At 41.4% G+C, this 26,135-nt stretch overlaps 1 protein-coding gene across 1 annotated transcript in view; it reads right to left on the bottom strand.

The window, feature by feature from the left end:
* LOC137273258 (solute carrier family 53 member 1-like) overlaps positions 1-26,135 on the bottom strand; it is a 48,691-nt gene that overhangs the window by 7,903 nt on the left and 14,653 nt on the right. The window contains exons 3-15 of the mRNA XM_067805796.1: positions 13,387-13,438; positions 12,588-12,689; positions 11,547-11,830; positions 10,193-10,294; positions 9,655-9,735; positions 8,690-8,768; positions 8,002-8,189; positions 7,281-7,460; positions 6,109-6,259; positions 5,026-5,217; positions 2,486-2,661; positions 1,295-1,428; positions 207-398 (exon numbers count right to left, since the gene is read on the bottom strand). Coding sequence (XP_067661897.1) covers positions 207-398; positions 1,295-1,428; positions 2,486-2,661; positions 5,026-5,217; positions 6,109-6,259; positions 7,281-7,460; positions 8,002-8,189; positions 8,690-8,768; positions 9,655-9,735; positions 10,193-10,294; positions 11,547-11,830; positions 12,588-12,689; positions 13,387-13,438 — 1,913 coding nt within the window. The remainder of the gene's footprint in view (positions 1-206; positions 399-1,294; positions 1,429-2,485; positions 2,662-5,025; positions 5,218-6,108; positions 6,260-7,280; positions 7,461-8,001; positions 8,190-8,689; positions 8,769-9,654; positions 9,736-10,192; positions 10,295-11,546; positions 11,831-12,587; positions 12,690-13,386; positions 13,439-26,135) is intronic.

The following is a 26,135-nucleotide window of genomic DNA, read 5'->3' as shown; positions in this document are numbered from 1 at the left end:
ACCATGGCAAAAAATTCTCTCTGCCAGATCCTCATTAGGCAAATTCAAATCGTACATCAAACTTGATACTGACTATACTATCCTCCCAAGACACAACACAGTCATGCCTTACTCCCGACATAAGCACATGCTACTTGCTTGTGAAAGGCAAGCTTAAAATTTGTGTAATTTGATGACATATTAGATAAAAAGGTTAGTAAGAGCACCTGTTTGCAAGAAGTTTTCCTCGTTTCTCATACCGCCTCGAGTCAGCACCGTAAAGCTCGTCCATCATCTCCACTATCTGCGTCTCATTGCTGGAGTCAATTGGTCCAATAGAGATGTCTCTAACTGCTCGGAACTGACCACAGTTGTTGAGATGCTCGTTCTCCAGACGGAAGAAATTCCATACAAACCGCCTGCATGAAGATTATCAATAATAACATATCTCAGAAATAGTAAATAATGAAACTTCTCATTAATATTGATCCACAATTGATTGTTTTCTGTTTTCAGCCCTTTCAATAGAAAATAATTAAATTTTTATTGTGTTCATTAAAATTCTGGCAATCTGATTGGTTAACTGGGAACATTTCTTTTGATTTCATTTCCCAATGAATCTAAAAAGCTAAGCCATGCCCACCGAACCGGACTACTTTCGGACCTGAGGAATGTGGGGGAATACCTTTACACAGCGAGAGAATTCCCTTACACTCAGGTAGCTTAATGAAATTTGGATAAACACTGAAGTGATACACTGTGGTTAACATAAACAAACAACCCAAAATTATCCGTGAACGTTCATAATGTTTTAACTCCTCGACAAGAGCATGCGCAAGATGGAACATCAGTTCATGGCATCGCAACCCCAGTCATATCACAGCCTCTTTCCACTTGTGCAAATACTGCTGCCACTAACAATCTCAGTTCCACTAACTTCATGTCATTGGGCTTCATTTCATTTACGCGGATTCATACAGTTTGTACATTGGTTTTTAGTTTCATACCTCAATGCAACGAAAGAAACACACAGTCAATCCTTAAATATTTATCTATCTTTGTTACATGGTCTTCTTTTTATACCTGGTTTGGATGTAAACACTCTGATCTCTTTTCCTGCTTACAGTTATTGACTAAATACTTTACATCATCAAATTAATGCATCTCAAAATACACTGAATACAATCAGTCTCTGAACACGTGTCCTGACATTTAATGATTTGAATCATTTGAAACCTTTTGTCTCCCGAATTCTTGTCACGACAAAGCCCATTAAGTTGCATTCTTAAAACAAACCTCAGCTTTGAAAACCCACCTGAAAACCTCCAACAATGCAAGTATTGTTTTAAGTATTTCATTGTGTACAATGAGACCCTCTCCTATAGACACAGACAGTGACCATGTGAATCGAAGAATGAAATCCTCCACGATTGCAAAGTAGTAGTAAGCCTGAAAAAAAATCAACATCAGTATCAGAAACATCTTCATTACGAGAAAATTATCCGTTTCCTGTGCCTTACTCAACATGTAACAGGATAGCTTGGCTTGTTTCTTGTTCCTGTTTTCCAGCCTGACACCCATTCCACTAAATGGCACATTCCATTGCTAATGAACTAGTCTGTAGCTATGGCAGCAATCACCCTAGCAACAGAACCCATGTCAAGCTTGCTTACTAGGTTGATCCATGTCATTGTATCCCAATGTGTGTAGACTGATTATTTTCAAACTGCCATAATGTAGCTTGAAAAGTGCAAATGTGCATAGTGCAAAGAAACCCCAAACACTAGTTTCTGCTTTTTGTTGGTATCAACAGCAGGTGAATTTTCCAGATGAGATAGCAGGTAACACAACCTCACATTCTACAATGAACAAATGAAAGTCACATCTTTGAAACAGTCAGTCAGGCCCCACGTTATGAAACCCATCTGGGTTAGAACTGACATTTAGTAACCCTTACTTGTCATAAGAGACGACTAATGATATTGGGTGGTCAGGCTTGCTGACTTGTTGACTTGTATCCCAAATGAAAAGATCGATGTTCATGCTGTTGATCACCAGATGGTCTGGTCTGGTCTGGACTTGATTATTTACAGATCACCACCATATAGCTGGAATATTGGGGTGGTGGGGTGGCTTAAAACTAAAGTCACTCACCCACATTAGATTAGAGAAATAGACTTCACAAATTGTACCCATGTGGGGACTCGAACTCAAGTCTTCAGCATAAGTCCATGCTTCAACCACAAGGCTACCCCACTGCTCCTACGCCGATTATGAATCCTTGCATCCCTGTTTCACATGCATGAGGATTTGTGAACTTTTCATTGTTACCCTTTTACTCAGTCGTATCTATGCTATACAATGGTAGACTGCAAAGAATATAATGTGGACCAGTCAAAACGGAACTATGACTCATGATGGGTCCCTCTCCCAAAAACGTTCTCCCTACGACATTAAATTCCCCTACTGTACAATTAACCTTGAAGATATACTGGACATATCTTACCTTAAAAGCATAGACAATTTCCTCCCTGAGAAATTTGTTTTCACCAGCATTTTTGTCGAACAATCCCCAGTCCATCTTGATGTCCCAGGTGTAGGTGTAGCAGGAGCTGGCTACTGCTGCTACCAGCCACAGGTAGAAGAACACGCTGTTCTGCCTGTACTCCTCACCATACTCCTCTAAAACAACAACATCAGATAATGTAGGAGCCACCACGAGCCACAGGTAGAAGAACACGCTGTTCTGCCTGTACTCCTTACCATACTCCTCTAAAACAACATCAGATAATGTAGGAGCCACCACGAGCCACAGGTAGAACACGCTGTTCTGCCTGTACTCCTTACCATACTCATCTAGAAACAACAACAACATAAGATGATATAAGAGCTGCTACCAGCCACAGGTAGAAGAACACGCTGTTCTGCCTGTACTCCTCACCATACTTCTCTAAAACAACAACATCAGATAATGTAGGAGCCACCACGAGCCACAGGTAGAACACGCTGTTCTGCCTGTACTCCTTACCATACTCATCTAGAAACAACAACAACATAAGATGATATAAGAGCTGCCACTAGCCACAGGTAGAACACGCTGTTTTGCCTGTACTCCCTACCATACTCATCTAGACACAACAACAACAACATCAGACAATGTAGGAGCCACCACTAGCCACAGGTAGTCTAAACTAATAGTCTCAGTATTATTCGTTACACTTCTACACTGAGTGTACACAAACCCTAGTAGGTCACATCAGTGACCTTTAAGCGATGACCATCCAGTCAAAGGCAAGATGGACTAACGGAGTTAACCAATCAGACAACGGCTACAGTTTCGGGTTTGGTGGGACTTACAAAATTCCCCAGTCACTGACACTGATCCCTTACCAAATGAAAATCAACATAAAACACAGATATTTAAAGGTCACATGCAACGTAAAACACAACTTTGCAGATTCTGATACCTTTAGGTATGCACTTACCGAAACAAATCATGAAAAGTGCCAATTCAGTCTATAAAGTTGAAGAAAAAGCGATGAAAAAAAAGCCGGCGAAATCGGATTTCAAACGATTCACTAAATTTCCCCCAGCACTGGGGGGAAAACTGGTTTCAACAGTTGTGCTGCGCTGTGCCCATAACGCATGCGCAGTGAATAGGTTCGCGGAGCTTGAAACAGTATGCATGCTCAGAGTATGAGGTCGTCAGCAGTATTCTAATCTTGGTTGTGTACACAAACAAGTAAATAATCTACTCGTTACATAAGAAAAACTTGTTGATTGTAGTAAGCAGCCTCTGCCATAGAGAAAGCTCAATGTCTGGTTTATTGACACCTGTATGTCTGCCTGCCTGTCTGCTAAAGACAATATACAACAGACAGCTTCAATCATTGACCACATGCAATTTGAACTTAACACCTATCAGGCTATGCGCCATAAACAAAATAAATTGATTTATGACTTGTGCATCCGAGTCCAGTCTCTGCCACATTATGTAATTAGGCAGGTGTGATACTTGTACACATGACAAGTTTTTATGTCTGTGGGTTGCAAACAAACTACATCCATTTTTTCGGATGACTGGATTTGATGGAAACTGGTGCAAACTCTTTCAAGTCCTGCTTTGTACTTGGACGAATGATACTTTCCAGTCACGCAGTAGTTCACCATCTCTGCTGACATGATTTTTGATTTGATCGAACTCAAATTCAGAGAACGTGTATTTACAAAACCCAGCATCTCTATATACATTCTCTAGGGATAACAACCTATTCTAGTGTAAATGATTTTGTTCGACAACGGTATATGAATCCATACTGAAACGATGCATCAAGTACAATAAAAGAAGTTGTTATCCATAAAGAATCTTACTTTCTTGTGACTAGCCATACTTATAAAATGCCCATCAAACAGATCATCTTTCTGTACACACAATGAACCCTCAGCGTATCAGCAAATGAACCAGTTAATTGGAAGTCGTTGTTACCCTTAAGTGCACAGCCACCCGCTATAACTGGGTTCGGTCTCCCGAGGGCTTCGCTTCGAGGGAAGTAAGCCCAAGTACAAAATATTGCACTTTTGAATAGCGATTGTATGCTTATAATTTTGTTTATTTGTTTTTTAACAAGCAGCAATGTATATTAAATGTCAAGAATAAGTGATAATTGTGTTTTAATTATGTTTGATTTTTTGGTTGCATGTGACCTTTAACCTGCAGCATATACACTTAGAGCTTTTGTGGTAAAAGTTCAAACGATGTGCGAATGTCCACTTTCGGGATCTGGTAAGCTGTGTTCTGACTGGTCAATCTCAAAGCTTACCTGACATTACCGTCTTCTAGTGTAAGTTAGACCCAGTAGAGGAGTGTAATGAATAATACTGAGACTAAGTTTACTTAGACTGCAGCCACAGGTAGAAGAACACGCTGTTCTGATTGTATGCCTCACCATACTTTTCAGGAAACAAACAACAACAAAAGTAAGAGACAAATTGCAGGTAGATACAGTTGACACTTCTGTAGAAACAAGTAACAACCCTCCCACCTACCTTTATGTATCTTGTACAGAGTGGAGAAGAGCATGACAAAGAAGGTTGTTGAGTACTTCCCTGCGTTGACCACATGAGGGAACAGGAGCTTGGTGTCACGGTAACGCCGAAGGCACTGAGCAAATCGGAACCAGGCAGGAAGGCAACCAACCACGGCTCGGATACCATAGATACTCTTGGTGCACACCTTCTCTGCGGGGACAGCAGTGGAACAGGAACAATTAGACACTCTAACAAGAATAGTAAATGAACAAAATATATTTCTACAGTTTATTTATTTTTGGCATGTGAGAAGGGGTGAATGCTGGTGAAACTCACCAGCATGAGTATTGTGTTTAGTCAAACCTGGGAACACAGTTAGGATGAACCAATATTCAAACCCACAATCATAATTTTGTGTTAGTAATAAAGGAAACAACTCTGCACAGCCAATTCAGGGCCTTACATGATGTAGCAATTTGAGTAAAGTTTAACACCATTTTAATATTATTACCACAACATGGTGGACTAGAAATGGACTTCACATATTGATATAGGGAATCAAATCCAGGTCTTCAGCCACTCAAGCAAACACACTAACCCCTAGGCTACCCACTCTCTCCCCCTGTTCCTAAAGATGAATGAATAAAGGTATGATTTATTTGCAAGATAGAAATCAAATACATGGGAAATGTAGCTGTCAGATGTTGTATACTTATATATTTCAGTACTACAGTCCCATGGTGTATTTTCATATTTCTTGGCAAGTTGAAAAATTATAATTCTGCCTTGAATTCATACTAAGGCTTCATTTTTTTTATCTCGGGAAATATGTACAGCACAACCATCAGATAAGGAGAGAGTGGGAGTGTTCATGACTGCCAGTTTTCCAAGTGACCTTGTCTTCCAAAGCAATGAGCTGTGCAGAGTTGCATCTCTTAGTTGTGAGAGGATCCGACATGGGGTGATACTATACACAATCAGCCTAGCTGCCCAATCCTAACCACTTGATCCATCAAGTCACCTCTTACATCAAGTATAGGTAACTGGCTACCCAAATTTACCCAGGATTCCCAACCAGGAGTAAGGTTTCTATCAACTCACCAGTATCACTGCCAAGCCACTCCACCTCGAAGGCAAAGTAGCAGATGAGGTATTCGAAGTCAAGCAGCACAGTGGCCAGGCTGTTTAGCTGATCAGCCAGCCAAAAGTCAGCAAAGCCCACATGGTGGAATGGAGCAGTGAAGATACGGAACTGAAATATGAACAGTTCACATAACATTCTGTGGTGTCACAGGCGTCTGTAATCATAGGTCAAGGTCATTTTCTTTATAAAAAATGTGGATTTGAATGTCGAGATTTATTCTACACCTGAACACAGGCAGATATTCAGGGTTCAGTCTGAACAAATGCCAGTGAAAGTTGCCAAGATGGGTTGATAATAGTCTCAGTTAATTTTCATATTGTCTTTATGAAAATGGTATGGGTAAAATGTATGTGTAAGGAATAATTCTAACCCTTGATGTCTTGCATTCTGGAATATCTTGGTGACACAGATGAACTTACAGGAAATAGCCAAGGATTATTTTAGGATTCAAAACTTACTGTCCTTGGAAGGCAAATTAGGAAACAGTTAGCTCTCATTTTAAAGTTATTATCTTGTCATTTCAGAAATATTGTATCTTCAAATTCAATGCAATGGACAGGATGAATCCACCCCCATTTTCCTGGCCCTGAAAACATATATGCATCACCAGGACCGAGCCTTCATGTCTGTTTTAAAATGTTCCAGCAAGCAGGGGGACGCATGATATAAATGTTATAATTCATAAACCATCCCAAAACACACCAGCATGCAAAAATCATGCAATTTCCCATTTGGGAATCATCTAAGCTTCTGCATTTTGTAAACAGTAGGTGTCTAGTTGATTGCTTTCCACTAAGGATAGTAAACACATCTCTCTGTGGAGCAAAAAGTAGCCTAAAGAATGTAACATGATTTATATATGGCTACACTTTCTCAGTACAGTACAGCTTCTAATAGATCTTGCTAGGTTGAGTCACGACCAGGATCTGAACCCACACTCTCAGAGTCAGGCACCTAATCGCCAGCACACAATGTCAGCCATCTAACCTACTTAACATCAACAATGGCATTTTGCATTCAATGTAGCCTAACAAAGATGAAATGGCGATGAAAAGGGTGTGAAGTAAGAGTTGCAAATGACACTACAAAACAATACTTCTGAAATCTCCCCGTGAAGAGAGGCACTTACCAGCACCCTGAGGAGCCACATTCGGGCTCGGTAGTAGAATATCTTGAAGGGGTTGATGAGGAACAGCATCAACATCCCCGCCATGGACAGCGGGAACACCATCGAGGGGATGGAGACAGTTGGGCTGAACAGGTAGCAAAGCACACTCAATGCCCACACCACAGCCAGGAATGATGCCAGCTGTAGACAAGAAATCAAGTCAATGAAGGAGTTTCTAAATATAGCACCACACACAGAACATGAAGGTCAGGGTGCCAATGTACTAAACAACCTTAGAACTAAGTGAAAGAAGCTTTACGCTGCTTCTAGCAATATTCCAGCAATATCACAAGGGGGACACCAGAAATGGGCCATTAGAGCTATGACTACCTTAAGTCTATGTTAAAGTCACCTTTGCACTATAATCGCTTTATACAGCAGCACCCAGATCATCTTTCCAAAGTGAAAGAATGGTGTAATGTGTGTGTGCTCTTTTCTCCAAACACACCTCTATCAGGCAAAATGTCACTCTTATGAAGACTGGGCTTGTGCTTTGATTAAGCTTAGGTCTAGTTCAGCTGCAGTAACCACAGTCAGGTCAGTTTAACACATATTTGTACACTACTTCAGTTGTATCTGCTCTAGTATCTGTCAAAATGTCTGAACTACCTCTACACATTAGAACAGAATTATGAGAACATTTTTTTCAGAAAGAAAATCTATCCACTTCTATGGTAACCACCTCTAGCAACTGAGCATGTGTCAAATGATGGCGGGGGTCGATCTCGAAGATGAGCACATGGTTAACCCCGGATGACCTCCAACCGTACGTGTTGACCCCCAGCAGAAAGAGGATGAAGATGAGGAGGAACATCCCGCGGTACATGCGGAGAGCTGGTTCCCAGTCAGAGTGATGGTTTGTGAACACAGCTGCAACAGAGATACACCCAGTCTATAAGGGGAATCATGACATATTTCGCATCAAAAGGTGAACGAAGTAAACTACCATTTTTTGGAATTGTTCTAACTATTTTCAGTCAGGTGAACAGAGGCAGTTTATGCTAAGAATGATGTGGAAGACCTGTCACTGCTTCCATACTGCAATGCATGTATTTCTCATTCTGTTTTCCAGAGTGTTTTCCAGAGTGTAACTTGTCACAAAGTCCTGTTAAGGGAAAAATGGTCATTTACTTTAACTATGAATCCTATTTCATTTTGCATGCCAATTCCATTTCCACACCAACATTTTGTATCATTCAAACTTTTGTGAGAACTAACATGGCTGCACCCACGTGGTACTGGCCTCTATTGTACCTTTCATCAAAATATATATCAAGCTGATGGTACCTGACCTTGTCTGCTTTTCTTTGACCTGGTCCCGTGCAAACGTGCACCATGTTTTTCACAACTACTTGTATACAATATCTTACCTGCGATGATGAGGACGATAATGAGGATTGAAAACATGCCGAGAAACAATCCCACTTTGAAGTTGGTCCATGGATTTTGCTGCAATCACAAACAGAAAGTCATGTTTGTTCAGGATCAATAGGTTCACAGAAAGGTTACTAAACTGAAACATCTCCGGTGATGAAACTGCATGACATCATATTTATTCAATGAAATCTTTATTGTATTATTTGTTTCTTTCTTCCTCTGTTGTTGAAGGCCACACTCAGCAATAGTCCAGTTATACCGCTGTCTGGAAATCATCAAGTCTGGACCAAACTTTCCTATTTTCAACATCGCGAGCATTCATCTACACAACTGAGATTAATGACATGAGACAACCAAGACAGCGAGCCAAACCATACAATCACGTTAGCCACCATTCACAAAATCCAATTCTAACCTTCACGTTAATTTTGCCACATTCAATGTTTGAGGAAAGACTTCATGATGTTTGCAATGAATTACATTTGAAATGTAGAAATAGTTTGGTTGAAAGCCACTTTGAGGACTATTCCAGTTAAAAGATATCCTGGTGCTACAGCTCAGTGTAATGCAGGTCTCAGCTGGAAGACCAACCAACATGGATAGGGTTATTCATCTAGAGATAAAATCAGGTTCAAACCACTGTTAGTGAGTGAGTGCATATTGACATATCAGCAATTCCACAGCTTTCACTGAAATAAATGTCTTCCGTTTTACAGTGAAACACAACATAAACCTGATTACTGGCTTCTGGTGTGTTCAGGGGACACAACTCTGCACTGTAAATTGTAGCACCTTAGTTGATAGGGCTAACTGAGCCCCAAGCCATGTTAAGTAAATGATGCTGACATCATGTTGCAAAGATTTGTCCAATGTTGAATGATGGTGAGTTCCCTAATGAGTGACTCTTTATTTCATACTGACAATAGACAAGAATGTTACAGATGATTTGGATCGTTACCTGGTCCCCAAGGGGCGGCACTCTCAGTCTCTTCATGGCCTTCTGTCTGTTTCCCCCTTCCAGCTCACTTGTCACACTTTGCTGATGGAGAAACACAGGTATCACAGATTGGACAAGAATTGCAGGTACCAAATATCAGAGGTATCACAGGTGACACAGGTATCAAGGGTAACACAGATGACACAGGTGTCAAGGGAACCAAATGTGACAATGGTATCCAGGGCGACACAGGTGACACACAAACACCAATATCAGGTCAAAACAGCACAATAATCAGTACTTGTATTGAGATCTGTTTAAAGTACCATTTACAATGACTTAGGAACATATTTGATTCTGACTGGTAAATCAGAGGTTTCCAACCACCATTAAGACTTCTGAACAGCTGTCATTAATGTATGCTTGGTTTAAAACATAACTCAGTAAATACAAAATCTTATCTTCAGTTATCGAGAAGAAAGTGATAAATGCACTGTTACTGTCCTGAAAACAAGCTGAAAGATGGAGACTTGATTATCTCAGTGTAACGTATGCCTACCTCTGTATCCTTGATCAGATGGTCCACCTCCTTGTTTGTGTAGAACGGCGCAGACTCCACGTGTGTTTGTCTCCACTCCACACCACGGCTCGTCTGCATCAGCTAAACACAAACACAGGCAGTATAACACACAGTTAAGGTGAGCAGTCATCTTAGACTATTTAGTGCATAACACCTTCACTTCGGTTGGTTGGGTAGCCTGGTGGTCAAAGCATTCACTCATCACGTTGAAGGCCCTGGTTTGATTCTCCAAATGGGTACAATGTATTTCTATTTCTGGTGTGCCCAGCCATGATGTTGCAGGAACATTGCTAAAAGCGGTGTGAAATGATACTCACTCAGTTCAGTTAGGTAAATACCCTGGGCACTTTGCCATATTTGTATTGAGTGACATCTCTAACTGTATGTATTCCTATCTTAAGGGTCATTGGCATGGTTACAACAGATATGTACCCCATTTCTGAATGCAGTATCTGGAAAATGAGTACCCAAGCCAAAATTTGACTTTTGTACCTGATGACACACGGACCATTTTCTAGATCTAGACTGTCATACTGTTGTATCAGATCATTTGATTGGGTTAGATAAGAATGTGCATACAAATATTTTGAGATGGACAGTATCATGTGAACAGCGCCTATATGGACCTGTTTGCTTTTTGGAGTAGAGGGTACATTACTGTTATGACTTTCCTTCAGGTACATTCCTGTGTACAAAAACGTACCTGGGTACATATCTGAAGTGCATGTGATGACATCAACCGCTTCAGCTCTGTTTGAGCATAGATTTTCTCAAGTTTATTCAAATAACTAGATTCTACAGATGTTGAAATCTGTGCTGATAAATTGGGTCATTGAGTGACTGAATCTTGCTTAGCTTCACATCAGAAGTTATGCAGCTATTCGAGGGAAGTAAACAGGTGCAGGGTGTTTATCAAAAAAAAAAAAAACAAACTGGTGATGTAATACCCTTGATAACCAAAGATGTCACTCACAGACAGTTAAAATAGTCAGTAGGAGAATAGTGCAACCATTAAACCAAGACAAGTGGTGAAGATTAGGAAAAACAGTTACATGAACAGTGAAATTTGTTCTGAAACTGCTGCAATTATAACAAAAACAATTAAACATGATGTGTCCGTAGGTCTCATTAATTCTTCTATGACATTATACAATTATTGATACTATTTCTCTACAACTGTTTCTTCCAGTCATATCACTTAATACCTCTGCAAAGGTAATATAAATATTAATACTATTTCCCTGCAACTTCTAATACTCTGTTCATGTTTCTTGAGCATCATCATGGCACATTAACTAAATTACTGATACTATTTCCCTGTAACTTTTCATACCTTGTCATGTTTCTTGAGGATCTTCCTGAAGCCGGTGAAGTTAAGAGTCTGGTAGTTCTGCAGGAGAATGAGACTCAGGTAGAACTCACTGAACGCCAGCTTCAAGTCGTGAAGTTTCCTCATGTGTGTCATACCTGCGCTCTCCTTATCCTTAAATCGAGCGTAAATACTCGGCCTCCGTCTGCGTAGACTGCTGCTTCCAGATGTTTTCAACTCATGCTCCATATATGCTTGTAGTTCGGCCTTCAGGTTGGCATACTTTCTGTTGGCCTCAGAGAGTTTCTCTGGTCGACAAAAAATTTACAGGTTGAGAATATAGTGATTGAGTCCGGTTTTGCTGGATTTAATGCTGGTTTACAAAGTAGCTTCATGTGGGAGTGAGTGAGTGAGACAGAATAGTTTTACACTGCATTTAGCAATATTCTGGCCATATCACTGCAAAGGCCACCAGGAACGGGTTTCACAAATTGTACCCACATGGGGAATCGAACCCAGGTCTTTGGCATGACAAGCAAACACTTTAACCACTTGGCTACCCCACAGCCCTAATGTGGAGGGAAGCCAGGAGTGATGTATGTCATTACTTGTGTGTACAGCCAAGGTGCTGACAGACTAGAAGCATTACCAAGGCTAACTGGACCTGTGAATTGATTTTCAGTAACCCATGCTTGTCGTAGGAGGCGACTAACTGGATCGGATGATCAGGTTCACTGACTTAGTTGACACATGTCATCCCAGCTAAGTAGATCAATGCTCATTATGTTGATCACTGGATTATTACAGACCACCACTAGACAGCTGGAATATTGCTGCATGTGGCATAAAATGTAACTAACTCTCACTCGGGGCAAAGTGAGTGTTGGGTATAATCCTGGATACATTCACATTCACCAGTATCAAATCAAGAACAAATACAATATTGTTGTGTCTGCAAAGAGCATGGAATAGTTTGATCCATAAACATGATAAAAGATGAATGAATTAGCAAACACTACAAGCTGGAACAAACAATGCAAAGAGTCTGAAGAGAAATCAAATTACCCAAGAAGAAGGTGTTGATCTTGGCAAGTTCCTTGTCACAGAACTGGAAGAACTTCTCATCAAAGCGTGCAAAGTACCTCTGGATGGTACTCTGATCCACCACTACAATACATCCACATCAAGTGTTATCATCATCAGGTCTTTACAACATGCTAATATACAGCCATAGAGAACAAAAATGCCCCATTATTTTATGAACGAAGTTTTATTAAAGGACATTCAAATGACACATATTTCCATGCAGCTAGTACTAATCTCCCCAACCACTGGCTATCAATCTCAACTGGAACAAGTATTATCAACCTCAACTCCCTGGGGATCATACAACTGTTGAAGCCACTAGTTGCACCAAGGTATTGTGGCTTTCCCATTTAATAAACGCCATGCATATAACTCAAAACAAGTTGAAGAATACCAGATGTTTTACTTTGATAATAGTTAACATGTCATTAAGCATAGTAAAACAAGATAAGAAAAAAGATATGCTTCAAGGTCTTATTGTTGTATACATGAACACATAAAATATTCAAAATCTGTCAATCTTTGGTCTTTAACTGTAGAAAGAATGTGGCACCTGTTGCCTGATATAATGTTCAGCAGTGGCATTGGCAAAATGCAAGAAAATCCTTTTTTCAAAGCTAACAATGTATAAAAACAGGACTGTATTTTCTTGTGATAGACCAAGTTCTGTATAAGTTGCAAAAACAATTAGGGCAGAATATTTTTGCATTTGGTTTTGGCCAGGGTCTACTTCTGCCATCAGCAACTACAAGTCATTTGGACAGTAGTTACTACTAACCTTCCAGTGATGGCGCTTGTTCCTGAGCTTCATACAGCATCTCCTTCATGGCCTGAAACAAAATAGAACAAGAGAGAGTGTACATGGATAGATAGATGGGTGGTTGAGTAAGTGGGTTGATGGTTGAGTAACAGGGTAGGTGATTGGATGGATGGTTAAGAAAGAGGGTAGGTGGGTGGGGTGATGGTTGAGAAAGAGGGTAGGTGAGTGGATAGACGGTTGAGAAAGAGGGTAGGTGATTGGATGGATGGTTGAGAAAGAGGGTAGGTGGGCAGGGGATGGTTGAGAACGAGAGTAGGTGGGTGGGGGAATGGATGAGTAAGAAGGTAGGTGAGTGGGTGGATGGTGGAGTAAGAGGGTAGGTAAGTGGGTGGATGGTTGAGAAAGAGGGTAGGTGATTGGATGGATGGTTGAGTAAGAGGTAGGTGGTTGGGGTGATGGTTGAGTAAGAGGGTAGGTCAGTGGATGGATGGTTGAGTAAGAGGGTAGGTGATTGGATGGATGGTTGAGAAACAGGGTAGGTGATTGGATGGATGGTTGAGAAAGAGGGTAGGTGATTGGATGGATGGATGAGTAAGAGGGTAGGTGGTTGGACTGATGGTTGAGTAAGAGGGTAAGTGAGTGGATGGATGGTTGAGTAAGAGGCTAGGTGGTTGGGGTGATGGTTGAGAAAGAGGTTAAGTGAGTGGATAGATGGTTGAGAAAGAGGGTAGGTGAGTGGGTGGATGGTGGAGTAAGAGGGTAGGTGATTGGATGGATGGTTGAGTAAGAGGTAGGTGGTTGGGGTGATGGTTGAGTAAGAGGGTAGGTCAGTGGATGGATGGTCGAGTAAGAGTGTTGGTGATTGGATGGATGGTTGAGAAAGAGGGTAGGTGATTGGATGGATGGTTGAGAAAGAGGGTAGGTGATTGGATGGATGGTTGAGAAACAGGGTAGGTGATTGGATGGATGGTTGAGTAAGAGGGTAGGTGGTTAGGGTGATGGTTGAGTAAGAGGGTAGGTGATTGGATGGATGGTTGAGAAAGAGGGTACGTGGGTGGGGTGATGGTTGATAAAGAGGGTAGGTGGGCAGGGGATGGTTGAGAACGAGAGTAGGTGGGTGGGGGAATGGATGAGTAAGAAGGTAGGTGATTTGGATGGATTGTCAAGAAAGAGGGTAGGTGATTAATTGTGAGACATTTCCACTTAAATGATAATATAAAGGCATCTTTTCTTATAAGTTATAGCCACTTTATATTTGTAAGCCAATTTCCATCATTCACCAGTATTTGTCCCATCTTGTTCAAGCACATGTCAGTCTCAAGTGTTTACATTTATCTTAAAGATGAACAACTCCACATCCACCTATCAGCTTCCAAGATAACAGGAGGTTAAGCCCTTCCCTTGTATCAACAGACAGGGTCGATAACAGATATGTCAACCCAAGGTTTGTCTAAGATTTTAAACAAAGTGCTGGGCAAAGTGGGAAAATGATCATTTTTGTTTCAAATTGTTTTTGTTCTAAATTGTTGTCTATTTACAGCTATTTAATAAATTCAGTGCATTATAAAACATTTGATGCTGTCCAGAAATGGACTTCACACATTGAACTCATGTAAGGAATCGGGTCTTCGGCATGACAGACCAATGCTATAACCACTAGGCTACCGCACCACCCAGTCTCTCTCTAAGCGTGTGGTTTTCAAACGCCAGAAGAAGTACAAGAGTCCATACATTACTGATAAAGCAGAATCTGTAATATAACATGTTACACTTGACAACTTTCAAAACAGCACTGTGTGCTCACTGTGTATTTATACTGACATTTTCTGCATTCTTGGGGTAAATTATGCCTCCTTAACAGACCTACATAAAAACCCTGAACACAGATTCTGATAAAGAGCTAATGACAGAAGCAGACACATGCAACAGACAGAGATTCTGCAGATACTTATATACTTAAATAAATATCTAAGATCAAACTGAGAGTATTACCCGTAAATCAGACCAGTAAGTTAAATCTAAGGTAAAAACACATACAATATCAATTTTTCTTTTTATTGCTGAGTTACTAGGCACTAAGTCTTAACCCAAACAATTCTGAAACTACTGTTTTAATTTCTGAAACACTTAACGATGGAACATACCTTCAAAGTTGTCAGGGCCTGAAAACTTGTTTAATTTTTAGAAAACTAACTCAGTTAACTGAAAAGTCATCACTGTATATTCCTTGAAGACTCCATTCTATGTTTATGATATATTAGTCAGCACCTTAAAGTATTAAGTTGCATCATGCTATACTTATCTGCAACAACAACCTGGATAGAAAAATCATATTCATTATTCCCTGGTAATGAAGCAATCATCAACTGAGAGATTTCAACCAATTCCAAACACTACAGGACTTTGAGGAAGGGGATATAAAATGGTTCCGGGACTGTCTGACAGACTGTGCTTGTTTTCAAGTATGTTCTTTTTAAGCAATATTCCAGCAGTACTACAGCAGGGGACAACAGAAACAGGCTTCACACATTGTACAAACGTGGGTAATTGAAGCTGTGCCTTCAACATGACGTGTGGATGCTTTAACCACTAGGCTACCCAGTCAGTGTTTGCGATAACACAGAAACCTGCGTTTTTTTACGCAAAAATATGATGAAAACACGTAAAAAATATTTTGTATGCTTGTTTTGGATGCATAGATTGTGATTACTAAATTTCAAAAGGTACCTTAAAACAACAACATACAAAGAACCAATATATTCTGAAATGATTCATGATTGTAATGAAAATGTTACATGTAAAAGATTTGGACTGCACATTTACTGTTTTATTTCTGCACGTACTCATACAAAACCCACTGTTCACCTCTTTGTTTGTTTTTGAAGTAAAGATAGTAGTCCTTCTATATATTATTATATATGTAATAATCAGTTATCATTTTCTGTCATCTCAGACCACCATATCCCATGCAGTTTTATTCATGCAAATCTGTGCAGAACAGAATTAGTGCAGTAACTTATTCTGCCTGCAGGTGATCTTCCATTGTTGGTGTCAATCATCTTGTTCATGGTCTTGCCAACATTAACTTTTATCCATAATGTACATTAGCATAATTAGGACAGTATATGATAATAAGCAATATTATTCATGTCACAATACGATAATTAGTGATATTATTTATATCACAATATGATAATTAGTGATATTATTCATATCAAAATATGATAATTATTGACATTTCTCCCATCACAATACAATAGTTAATGATATCACAAAATGGTAATTCTTTTGTAAGTGAGCATTATGGATTAATACTGTTAAATGGTTCAGGGACGTCTTCAAAGAGGGTCCTGTGGGGTGGTCACATGTAGTGACAGAGTTGGTTTTAAGGAAAGGCCGAGGAAAGTCATATGGGTTTAAGTAAGTTAATACTTTAATAAGATGCATGAAAACATAAGGTTAGAATTGGTCTTCAGCAATATCATTATCTATACTATGTCATAATACTGATACAGTTCAGTTGCTGTTATTGTATTGTATATCATGATCATCACAGTAATTAAAATGCAAATGATATTATAACCTGACCTGTAGCAGACGCAATGATAACTTATTGTTATTTGACGCACTAATCTATTTCGTTGCGTCTGTTGTCCATTTTTAAGCTTATTGGATGCAGGACTTTGTCTTGCAAATCCCTGCGTTGATCACCTTACTTACGTTGATTTACTTATTTAACAACTGCCACCATAGAGCCAAGTGCAGCATTAAACAACAAACACAAGAAGTCAAAGCAGACTGAGCTTCAAACACACAATGACAGTTATGTGATGTGTTCAAGGGAGGCAACTCTGCACAGCCAACTGTGGCACCTTTGACTACTAAGTCATCGACAACCCTGGTCAGCTTCGACCGACTGCAGTCTTAAAGCCATTAACAGCAATCCAGTGTACAACATGACCATTAGCAGCAATTAGCTTTGTGAAGGTACTTTTAGGGTATGGCAGGGATTAATTTAGACCTGTTCACACCAAATCAGAGAGAAACATTCAGCACTAAGTCTGCAGTACATGATAATAACAACTACCATTTGGAATTACAGAATGTCCATTCCATTCATGAGTGACTTAGTGAGTTAAAACTACAATCACACTGGCAATATTTCAGCCATATAGTAACTAAGACAAGTCACTCATTGATAATATTAAAAATAACAGATAATTTTTTTTAATAAGAAAGACAAAGGCCAGTAAAATGACTAGACACAGGAAGAGAATTAAAACTTGCATTGAACTTCAAAATTCATGGACAGCACAATATAAAAACAACAGATCACCAGCAAATGAAGGTAAATCACCATACTAAGGACCATGGGGACTTATGGTACCTTGGCTGCCTGCATGGGCCCTAGCTGGATTTATATCATCCCTTCAACCACTGGTGATTGTAGTCAAATTTAGCCTGCTTTAAAGTTACAAAGATACTATGATTGTAATATTTGGTAAGATTAATTTACTTTGACTGATTTGAGACTCTATGAAAATAAGAACTTTGATGATTGATATCACCAAATTTCGAACAATATTACACTTTTGTTGTCATTTGTTGGCCAAGGGCAATTAGGACTTGCAGTAATCAAAATTTAATGCTTCTTGTTCATTTTTTCCAGAGATGAAATTAAACCAATCTCATGCCTATGACAGTACTTCTAAATTGTTTAACACTAATTAATTCAACCTATCAAAGCTCTATCATGGTATGTTGAGCAACAGACTTTACAATGAGCGCCGCTGGTGATCACCATTTATACACAGGAAATGGTTAATGACAACATGCATAATGAGGCTAACTGGCACCATCACAGAAACATAGCTGTAGACATTACTCAGTGATTCCAAGTGCCTGTCTCACCCTGTCCCTGAAACGCATTATTTCCCTTCAGCCTAGCCCTACCTGTTTGTGTTGATGAATGATATAGTAGTATAGGGAATGACAGTCCGAAAACACTTTTCAAAAACCCCTCTAAAAAGCCTCATTTACTAAATGAGGCTTTGGTGGGACCCTTAGCTCTTGCTATTATTGCCCCTACTACAAAGCCACGCCATCACGTTTACCGTGACTTGGCAGGCGGTAACACTGTGCCGTACGGTACGATCAATAATTCTTCTCTTACAAACCCCCTACCCGGCCCACCCCTCAAGTAGTATAAGTTAGGTTCGTCGGCTTTCATATCCACTTTATCTATGTTGTAAGTTTTGACCGACCATATAGGATCGGTGGCTCGCTTACGGCTATCGCCCTCGTGTTCCCCAGGCTGGTATAAATACCTAACTAAGGCCCTATCCGGTATCTGTTTCTCCTTCCCACGCAATGGAGCGGCCGACTCTGCAACTATTGATTTTAGTTTGATAGCGTCTGCCGGTTTCTTACCGGTGAGATGGGTGACTTCATGGTTGATTGCCGACACCACCTCGGGTAACCTCGCTACCCATTCGGTCGATCGTTTTCCAGTGGTTGTCATTTCCCTAGCATATTGATGACCGAACAAGCGCTCAGCCAAAGTCCTATTAAATCTCTCAACTATAGCTTGGCTGCGATGGGCTCCGGACGTGCCACGTCTGACCTTTGTATCGTGTTTGGCTAGCAGTTGTGAAACGGCACCCATGAACTCCCGTCCGGGATCAACTTGCAGCTCTGTTGGCCACGTCAGCGGGCTGCGTTTGTATATGCGTTCTAATCCTTTGGCTACTTTGGCCGAATCTTTCGTAGTCAAGGGTTCGGCTTCCTTGTAACGACTGGCTACGTCCACTAAGGTTAAGGCATACTTGTACCTCTTATCATGAGGTAGGAACAGTAGGTCTGCCTGGTGAATGCTATTAGGTATGTTAATTCCGAAACTCCTTCTAGGTACGTAGCGTGGCGCCGGCAAATAGATCTGCCACAGGGCTTGTTTTTCAAGCCACGCTTTGGCTTTCTCTGGTGATACTCGTGCCATTTTAGATAGCTTATCTACTGCGCTAGCTCCTTTCCAATATCCACGCGGGCTGTAATAAATAGCCTCAAATTTTTTCATGTCCATACGCGTATGTGTTTATACCATCAATAGCTATCCAACGTTTCGTGTCCATAGGCGATAGGGACGTCTTGTTTATAGTCAGTCCGTATATCTTATGTCCATCACTTCTAAGCGTGTTCATCTTATGCCTAAAGGTACGGGTCTTGAACAGGGCCTCCTTGAATCTGGCGTGTTTGATGTGTTGTTTCACCACATACTTCTTAACCCCTTTAGCTTTTCGGATCTCACTATTGTCGGCTTTCAATATGGAGTACATCTTAGGTCTCAAACCTATGTACTCGGCTATTGGCGTGCCAGCACACTCGTCCTTCATCTTACCTAGGACCTTTTTATTTACCGTGCTGTGTATAGTATGGGTCTTAGGATAGTCGCTGGTGTCGTATAAATCGATGTGTTTTTTCATGTCCTCGTACACGTCCTCGGTTCGAATCTCCATCAGCAGGGAATCCGTGTCAGTGTACAACACTTCGCACCTGTCGCCGTACTGTTTCTTGAGCTCGTTGTAGTAAAAGTCGTACATCAGGTGTTTGGATAAATCGAGGATACTCATCCCAACGTAAACAGGTCGGTTGAATTTTATGTGACTTTTCTTCATGTGTATGGCAACTAGGTCATCTGTGAATATTTTATTACGGTTGAATGCCGGACTGGCTATCAATTTCCTGAGCTTGTCTTCCTCACTAGATCTAACCAGTTTCACGGTTACGCGTTTCCTCAGGTTTTCCATAGTCTTACCAAACACCGAGTTGTTCATGAGCTTGTAGAGATTTTTTTCAAAATCACTGGTGGCTTTTTTTCGTAGGTCTGTGTTCATTCTGATGTAGGGCTCCATCCATGGGCTCTGGTCGAACATGAGCACCCTGTGTATTTTGGTCAGCCTCATACCCAATGACAGGTACAGCTGTAGGTTGCGATAGTGAACTATGTACTTGGTCTTATTCATTAAGTTAGGCACGAGTTTCTCAACGTCCGCCACACGACCACCTGACAAGTTATGTTGGTACTCAGACATCCAGTCTGTGTTAACCTTCATACGTTCGGGTGCAAGGGGATAGCTGTTGTGCGATGTGTGTAATGCCTTGGGATACTCTAAGTCAACTTCGAGGATATACCCTTTGTTCGAATCTGGTGCAATGCTCATAACATCAACGTTTGGTACCCATTCGAATCCTCCTGTAGGTAGATACTGGCTCATAGCCCAGCCGTACAGGTTATTTGCGTCGAGGTAGAGAATGTGATTGGTTGGTTTGTTAGGATCGTAACCTTTCACGTATTGATTATTTGCTTTCGCATATCGTTTGGATGCCATGGAAATCCCACCTCGCAAGCCTTTCTCAATGAATAGGTGCATGTCGTAATCTGTGAGCAATTCCAAATTAACTCCGGTCTTTCTAAGCAAGGCGTCCCACGACAGACCTGGGCTGGTGTAATACCATGCGGGGTCGAGTTTATACTGCTTTAAACATGTTTGCCGAAACGTCTCGAACACGTCGGCTAACAGCAGTACATCTGTCCTCAAGTACAGGTCGTGATAATCGCCAAGGTTCTTACAACCAAGTTTATTCCATACGTTAATCGCGTGCGAGTAATCGTCTCGTGAGACGGACGCCTCATTCAGCTTGCTATAAAAACAGTCGATAGGAGGTAGTCTGGTCTCTGTGAACTTAGCCCAGCTATCCATGTACTCATATGGGTATACGCCCTTCCTCATGAGCAGGTGTCTAGTCTCGGCGTCTGTGTATCGATCTGTGATAGGGAAGGTATTGTTGGCCTTGACCAGACTGTCGAGTGACGACAGGAGGAACTGAAACGAGTCAATGAACCTAAGTCCGTTTAAGCTGAAGGAGATGTATCTCTCCATGTTGTTGGGGATGCACGTTATATTACCATCGATTTTCGCTATGGCCTGCATGATCAAGTGAGAGTCGTATCCTCTCAAGTTGTGAAAGACAACGGGAATGTTTATTGTCTTAGGATTGATTTTAAGCTTTAGGTTGCACGCGTTGTGAGCGGCGCCTCTATACTTACCAGTTATATGGCAGTGATCTCTCACCGAATCACCGTTAAGTGGCGAGTCGCACACGTGGCAGTTAGTGCTACTGGCGTGAGCTAGCTTGTCGGCTCTGGTCATACGCATTGGAGCGATTTTATACAATGCATTCCTAATAATTTTTTCTTCCTCCTGCAAGCACTTTAGAAACCTTTCAGCCGCGTCAGGACCCCTATACACTACCGGAGCTTTCGTTTCCCCGTCACAACGGACGACAATGTATCCAAACGAACAGGCTTTATGCTCTTGTGTTTTGTGTGTGAAACTCCCACTAGTGGGTGTGGGGGAATCCCCACCCACAACTAAGGCTTCGAAGTCGGCGTATATTATATAAGGCACAGACATTTGGTTCTTGTGATTGTCGAATTTTAGGATATTTTCACCTTCCTTAGGCATGTCGACTCGTATGGCCGTCTGCCCAACACCTTGGCAATCCTCCAGGTGGGATTCTAATAAATCGGCCCGACTGAAACAGTGTAGGCATCGTACACAAAAGTGTTTTTCCCCATCGTGTTTCGACTGGTCGTGTAACAACCGGCTGAGATGTTTTATCCACGTGTAGTGATACTTTTCACCTTTTTGAATCATGAATAAATTAATAACTTGACAATCCTTCACCGGGCTGACCCTGTGTATTATTGTTGTATTACCTTCGTGACCAAAAACATTTATAGCCAGATTATTCTGTTTTTCTACTTTAGTAATCTGGGTTATTGGGGTTGGTTCATCTATACCATCCCAGTTGAGCCCATCATCCTGTGGATAATTAGAAGGCCTGTTCGGATTAGTGGCAGCTGGAAATAAGGCTGACCTGAGAGATAACCTCATGCAATCGTTTCCTCTATTCTTAACGTTTACTATGGCTTGTTTGTTCTTATAGTAGGGAGGCAAGGCTAGGTATGACCCACCTCTGAACGGCACGTATTTAGCTATATCTAAATAGACATTATCGATTTTATCTACAGCCCACCCGGACCCTAAGTGTGTGTAGCGTTCTAGGTATTCTCGTATCTGCTGAAAACTTGTATCGATTGATGCGTCAATGGTCTCTGCATGTGTGACGACCTCTTGTTTACCTCGGAAGTAAGGTTGAAAATACTCAGTGGTACTCCCAACCTGCTTATCGAGCGACATTTTCACTGTGATCTGAAACTTGATACTTCCTAGATTATTTAGTTCCTGGTTGACCTTATCAGCTATCAGAGGCTTGATATCTGTAATGTCTATGTTTCTATCAACACGCATGCGCCAACCTCTCAAATAATTGCCTACGGCGTGCTCAGTGCGCACGAACTGTAGGTCAATAGCTCTATTCTGTCGTAATAATTCTAAAAGCTGTGGTTTTCTCATACGAGAATACCCGCCTAAACCCAAATCGTGTGCCTCGGCTTTCAGTTGTTTTACAGTTGGACGTGCTACTGGGGCATGTGATAACAATGTGGTTAACCCGGCTTTCCCCAGTTTTGAATAACCCGTGTATCCAAGTTGTTTCGCTTGAGCTTTTAACTGTTTTACCGTAGGAGGGACTTCTAAACCTAGTAATCTCAACAATGCTGGCTTCCGCATTCTAGAATACCCGATAACACCTCTCTGCTTTGCGGCCCGCTTGAGCTCGCGCACAGTAGCCATAGTGTTTACACCTAAGAGAATCAATGTCTAATTGGTCGACAGTAACTCTTAAAAAATATTTTCTGGTGGCCGGGTACAATTCTAGACATTCTGTCAAATCGTCCCACGTACCTGGTAAAATATATAGTGTGGCTGTTTCAATCCAGTACTCACCTTGGTTATAGTATTCCTTGTATTCACTTATACTCGAAAAACGTTCTATATGGTATTGAGACGCGATATCCCGCTCCCATTCGAAGGGGTGAGTATACTTAACACCCTCTTTAATCCATACCACGTCCACTATTATCTTAAATCTGAAGCTGCCCCATAAGGCCAGTTCATATTTGAATATGTTTTCCACAGACATAGCTATACGTAGGTGTGTATAATCTCTAATTGGAGTCTATCTTGAGCAGTCGCCTACGTTCTTTTATGTAGCCTTTTTTATTCTCGTATATGAGTTGATGTCTGACTACGTTCGCTCCGTGAGCTTTACATAAACAGTAGTGCCCTTTAACCCCGATACCACACACAGAACACGTGTAGTTAGGACTTCCCATATGGAAACAACAGAACCCCTGATTCCTGCATTTCCTACCACAGGCCTCGGTCTTCCCCATAAGTATATATTCGCATCGGTATGGAGCGGGTCTCATGTTTACTTATATAGGTATTTTAGTTTAATTGCTTAGCAACCAACGCAGTAGCTGCTATACCCAACACTATGAAGCCCAGTTCACGATTCATTTGTCCCTTGGATGGTGTGTAGTACTGAGCGAGTGTGGGTTTATTGAGCGCTTCCAATCGTTTACCAGTTAGTAGGTAGTATTCTTTCATTGCTTCATCGACATCTTTGAATGTTTGAACGGCATGGTTTTCACGCGTGAGTTGTTCATTAATAAAATCGATCCTCTGGAGGCGTTTTTTAGCGTACTCGGCCTGTGCTCTTTGTAATTTCTCAGTAGCGAGATCGTGTCGCTTCCTTTCTTCCTGTATTTCAGCCGCGTGATCATCTCGTAGTTTCGAGAAGAGGAAATTACTCCCGGAAAATGCCAGGGCATTCACTAACGCCCCACCGACCATCATAGCTATCGTGGCCATCCCTATATTTATTTCATTATATTATCAGGTATTATTCCTTGTTTTACTAGGATGTCTTTTGTGGCCATCGCCATACCAAGGTTCATTATGAGCATACCCATATCCTGCAGGTTGAAATCTAGCTTGATAGTTGGTTGTTTAAGCACCATTTTAGTTAACCGAGCGTACCCTACTGCTAGACTGGCTACCACTGTGGCGTGGTATGCGTCGTTGACGAACGTTTTCCCCTCAGACATTATGTATATGATATAAAATATTTTAAATTATAACATGATATGCGGGTCTACCATGGGTGATACCCCCATACCCCCACTGTTGGGGGTTACCTCACTGTTGGGTGGTGGCTCACTGTGGGAGGCGTATAACCATGTTATAACCACGGCAGCAGTTACGCCTACAGCCAACAACAGTCGGGTTGGGTTGGTCACTTTATGTTGGTTACACCACCGTTTTTTACCGGCAGCTACTCTCTTAGGGTTCTTCTGTCTGGTTACTGTTGAAGTGGTCTCCTCCACTGGGGTCTCCACCGTCACCTCGGGACTCACTGGTTCCGTCACCTCGGACATCTATACTATTATTATTATTCTTTCTCTCAAATTGGCAATGTTTTGCTGTGATAATCGCCGCCGTCACTGGAGCCAACAACATACCATATTTGTGGTACAGCCCGCAGCTGATAGAGCTCACGGCGTGTTCGATAAAAGGGTCTTTCTCGAGGTCTTCCCACAGGTAAAGTCGGCGCTCTGGTGGAATGGGAAGGAATTGTGATACAATACCGGTGTATATCTGGGTCATAGCCGATCCTATTGTTTTTGTCATTTCTGCTCCGAGCCGGGACTCGTATCTAGCGTACAGCTTATCGATTTCTTCGGCTGACATTTTGTTAATTTTATCTGGAGTGTAGTCTCCAAAGTAATGTTTGGCTTTGCCGCCAACAGCCAATGCCACCAGTTTCTCTCGCTTGGGGGAATCCCCAGTTGGGGAACCCTCCACAGACAATTGTTCGAGCAATTCCTCACACTCCATCTTATAATATAACAAGTAAGATTTAGTTTTAACTATATAATACCCGATGCAGACAAAACACAGAGAAATGAAAGTTAAGTTGCACACGACAAATACTTCAAATATCATAGCTATGCTTAGCATTTGCTTAGCTTTGCTTAGCTTTTACTTAGCTTTGCTTAGCATACTATATATGCTACTGGTTGGTCGGTTTTTAGAACGAGCTTAGCGTGTTTAGTTTCAGCGAGCTGTTTCTTCACCCGTTCCCGTTCTAATTTACTCATCACATCGTTCTCTCTCAAACACTCCTCGAACGAATCCCTATCCTTGCAGTGAAATAAGGCCACCCATCGCGTCTGCTCCCTGAGGTCTTTCAACACCGAGTTGAACTTCTGCGTTAGCACCCAGACGCTGTGATTTGCATGCCGGCCGGAGAAGGCCAGGTACGATAGCATGTCTCTCTTTTTTGTTATCTCGCGATTAGCGCTGCAGTCGTCCAGTATGAACAGCGTCGGTTCCCCTTTAAATTTCTCGTGAAGAGCTTTCAACCAATCCTGCAGGCGTGTTCCAGGGTCGATTTTGTGTACGTCCGGGTCCGTCATCACCCAAGGTCGCGCGTACGTTTTATTCATGCCCAGAGTAGGGCACATGATAACAATGTTATCGAACACATCCTTGTAGTAACCCTCCAACATATCCAACACGAAAACTGTCTTCCCACAACCAGTCTGCCCGCATATGATAGCGCAGTGTGGGTCAGTGGGTAGTTGTGGGTACCCCCGGGGGGTGTGGGGGGGTGTCCCCCCCTCAATAGATGGCTTGCACGAATCTCCCATTGTCTATATTAAGTTGCGCGTCCATAATTACGTACAGATATAATTTCAACTTACCAGCGGTTTGGGCCTTCTTATTAATCTGGATGGT

This window comes from Haliotis asinina, chromosome 2 (genome assembly GCF_037392515.1).
Source record: "Haliotis asinina isolate JCU_RB_2024 chromosome 2, JCU_Hal_asi_v2, whole genome shotgun sequence".
NCBI classification, from domain to species: Eukaryota; Metazoa; Mollusca; class Gastropoda; order Lepetellida; family Haliotidae; genus Haliotis; species Haliotis asinina.
The sequence above is the reverse complement of the archived record's forward strand: the minus strand, read 5'-3'. Positions and strand labels throughout refer to the sequence as shown.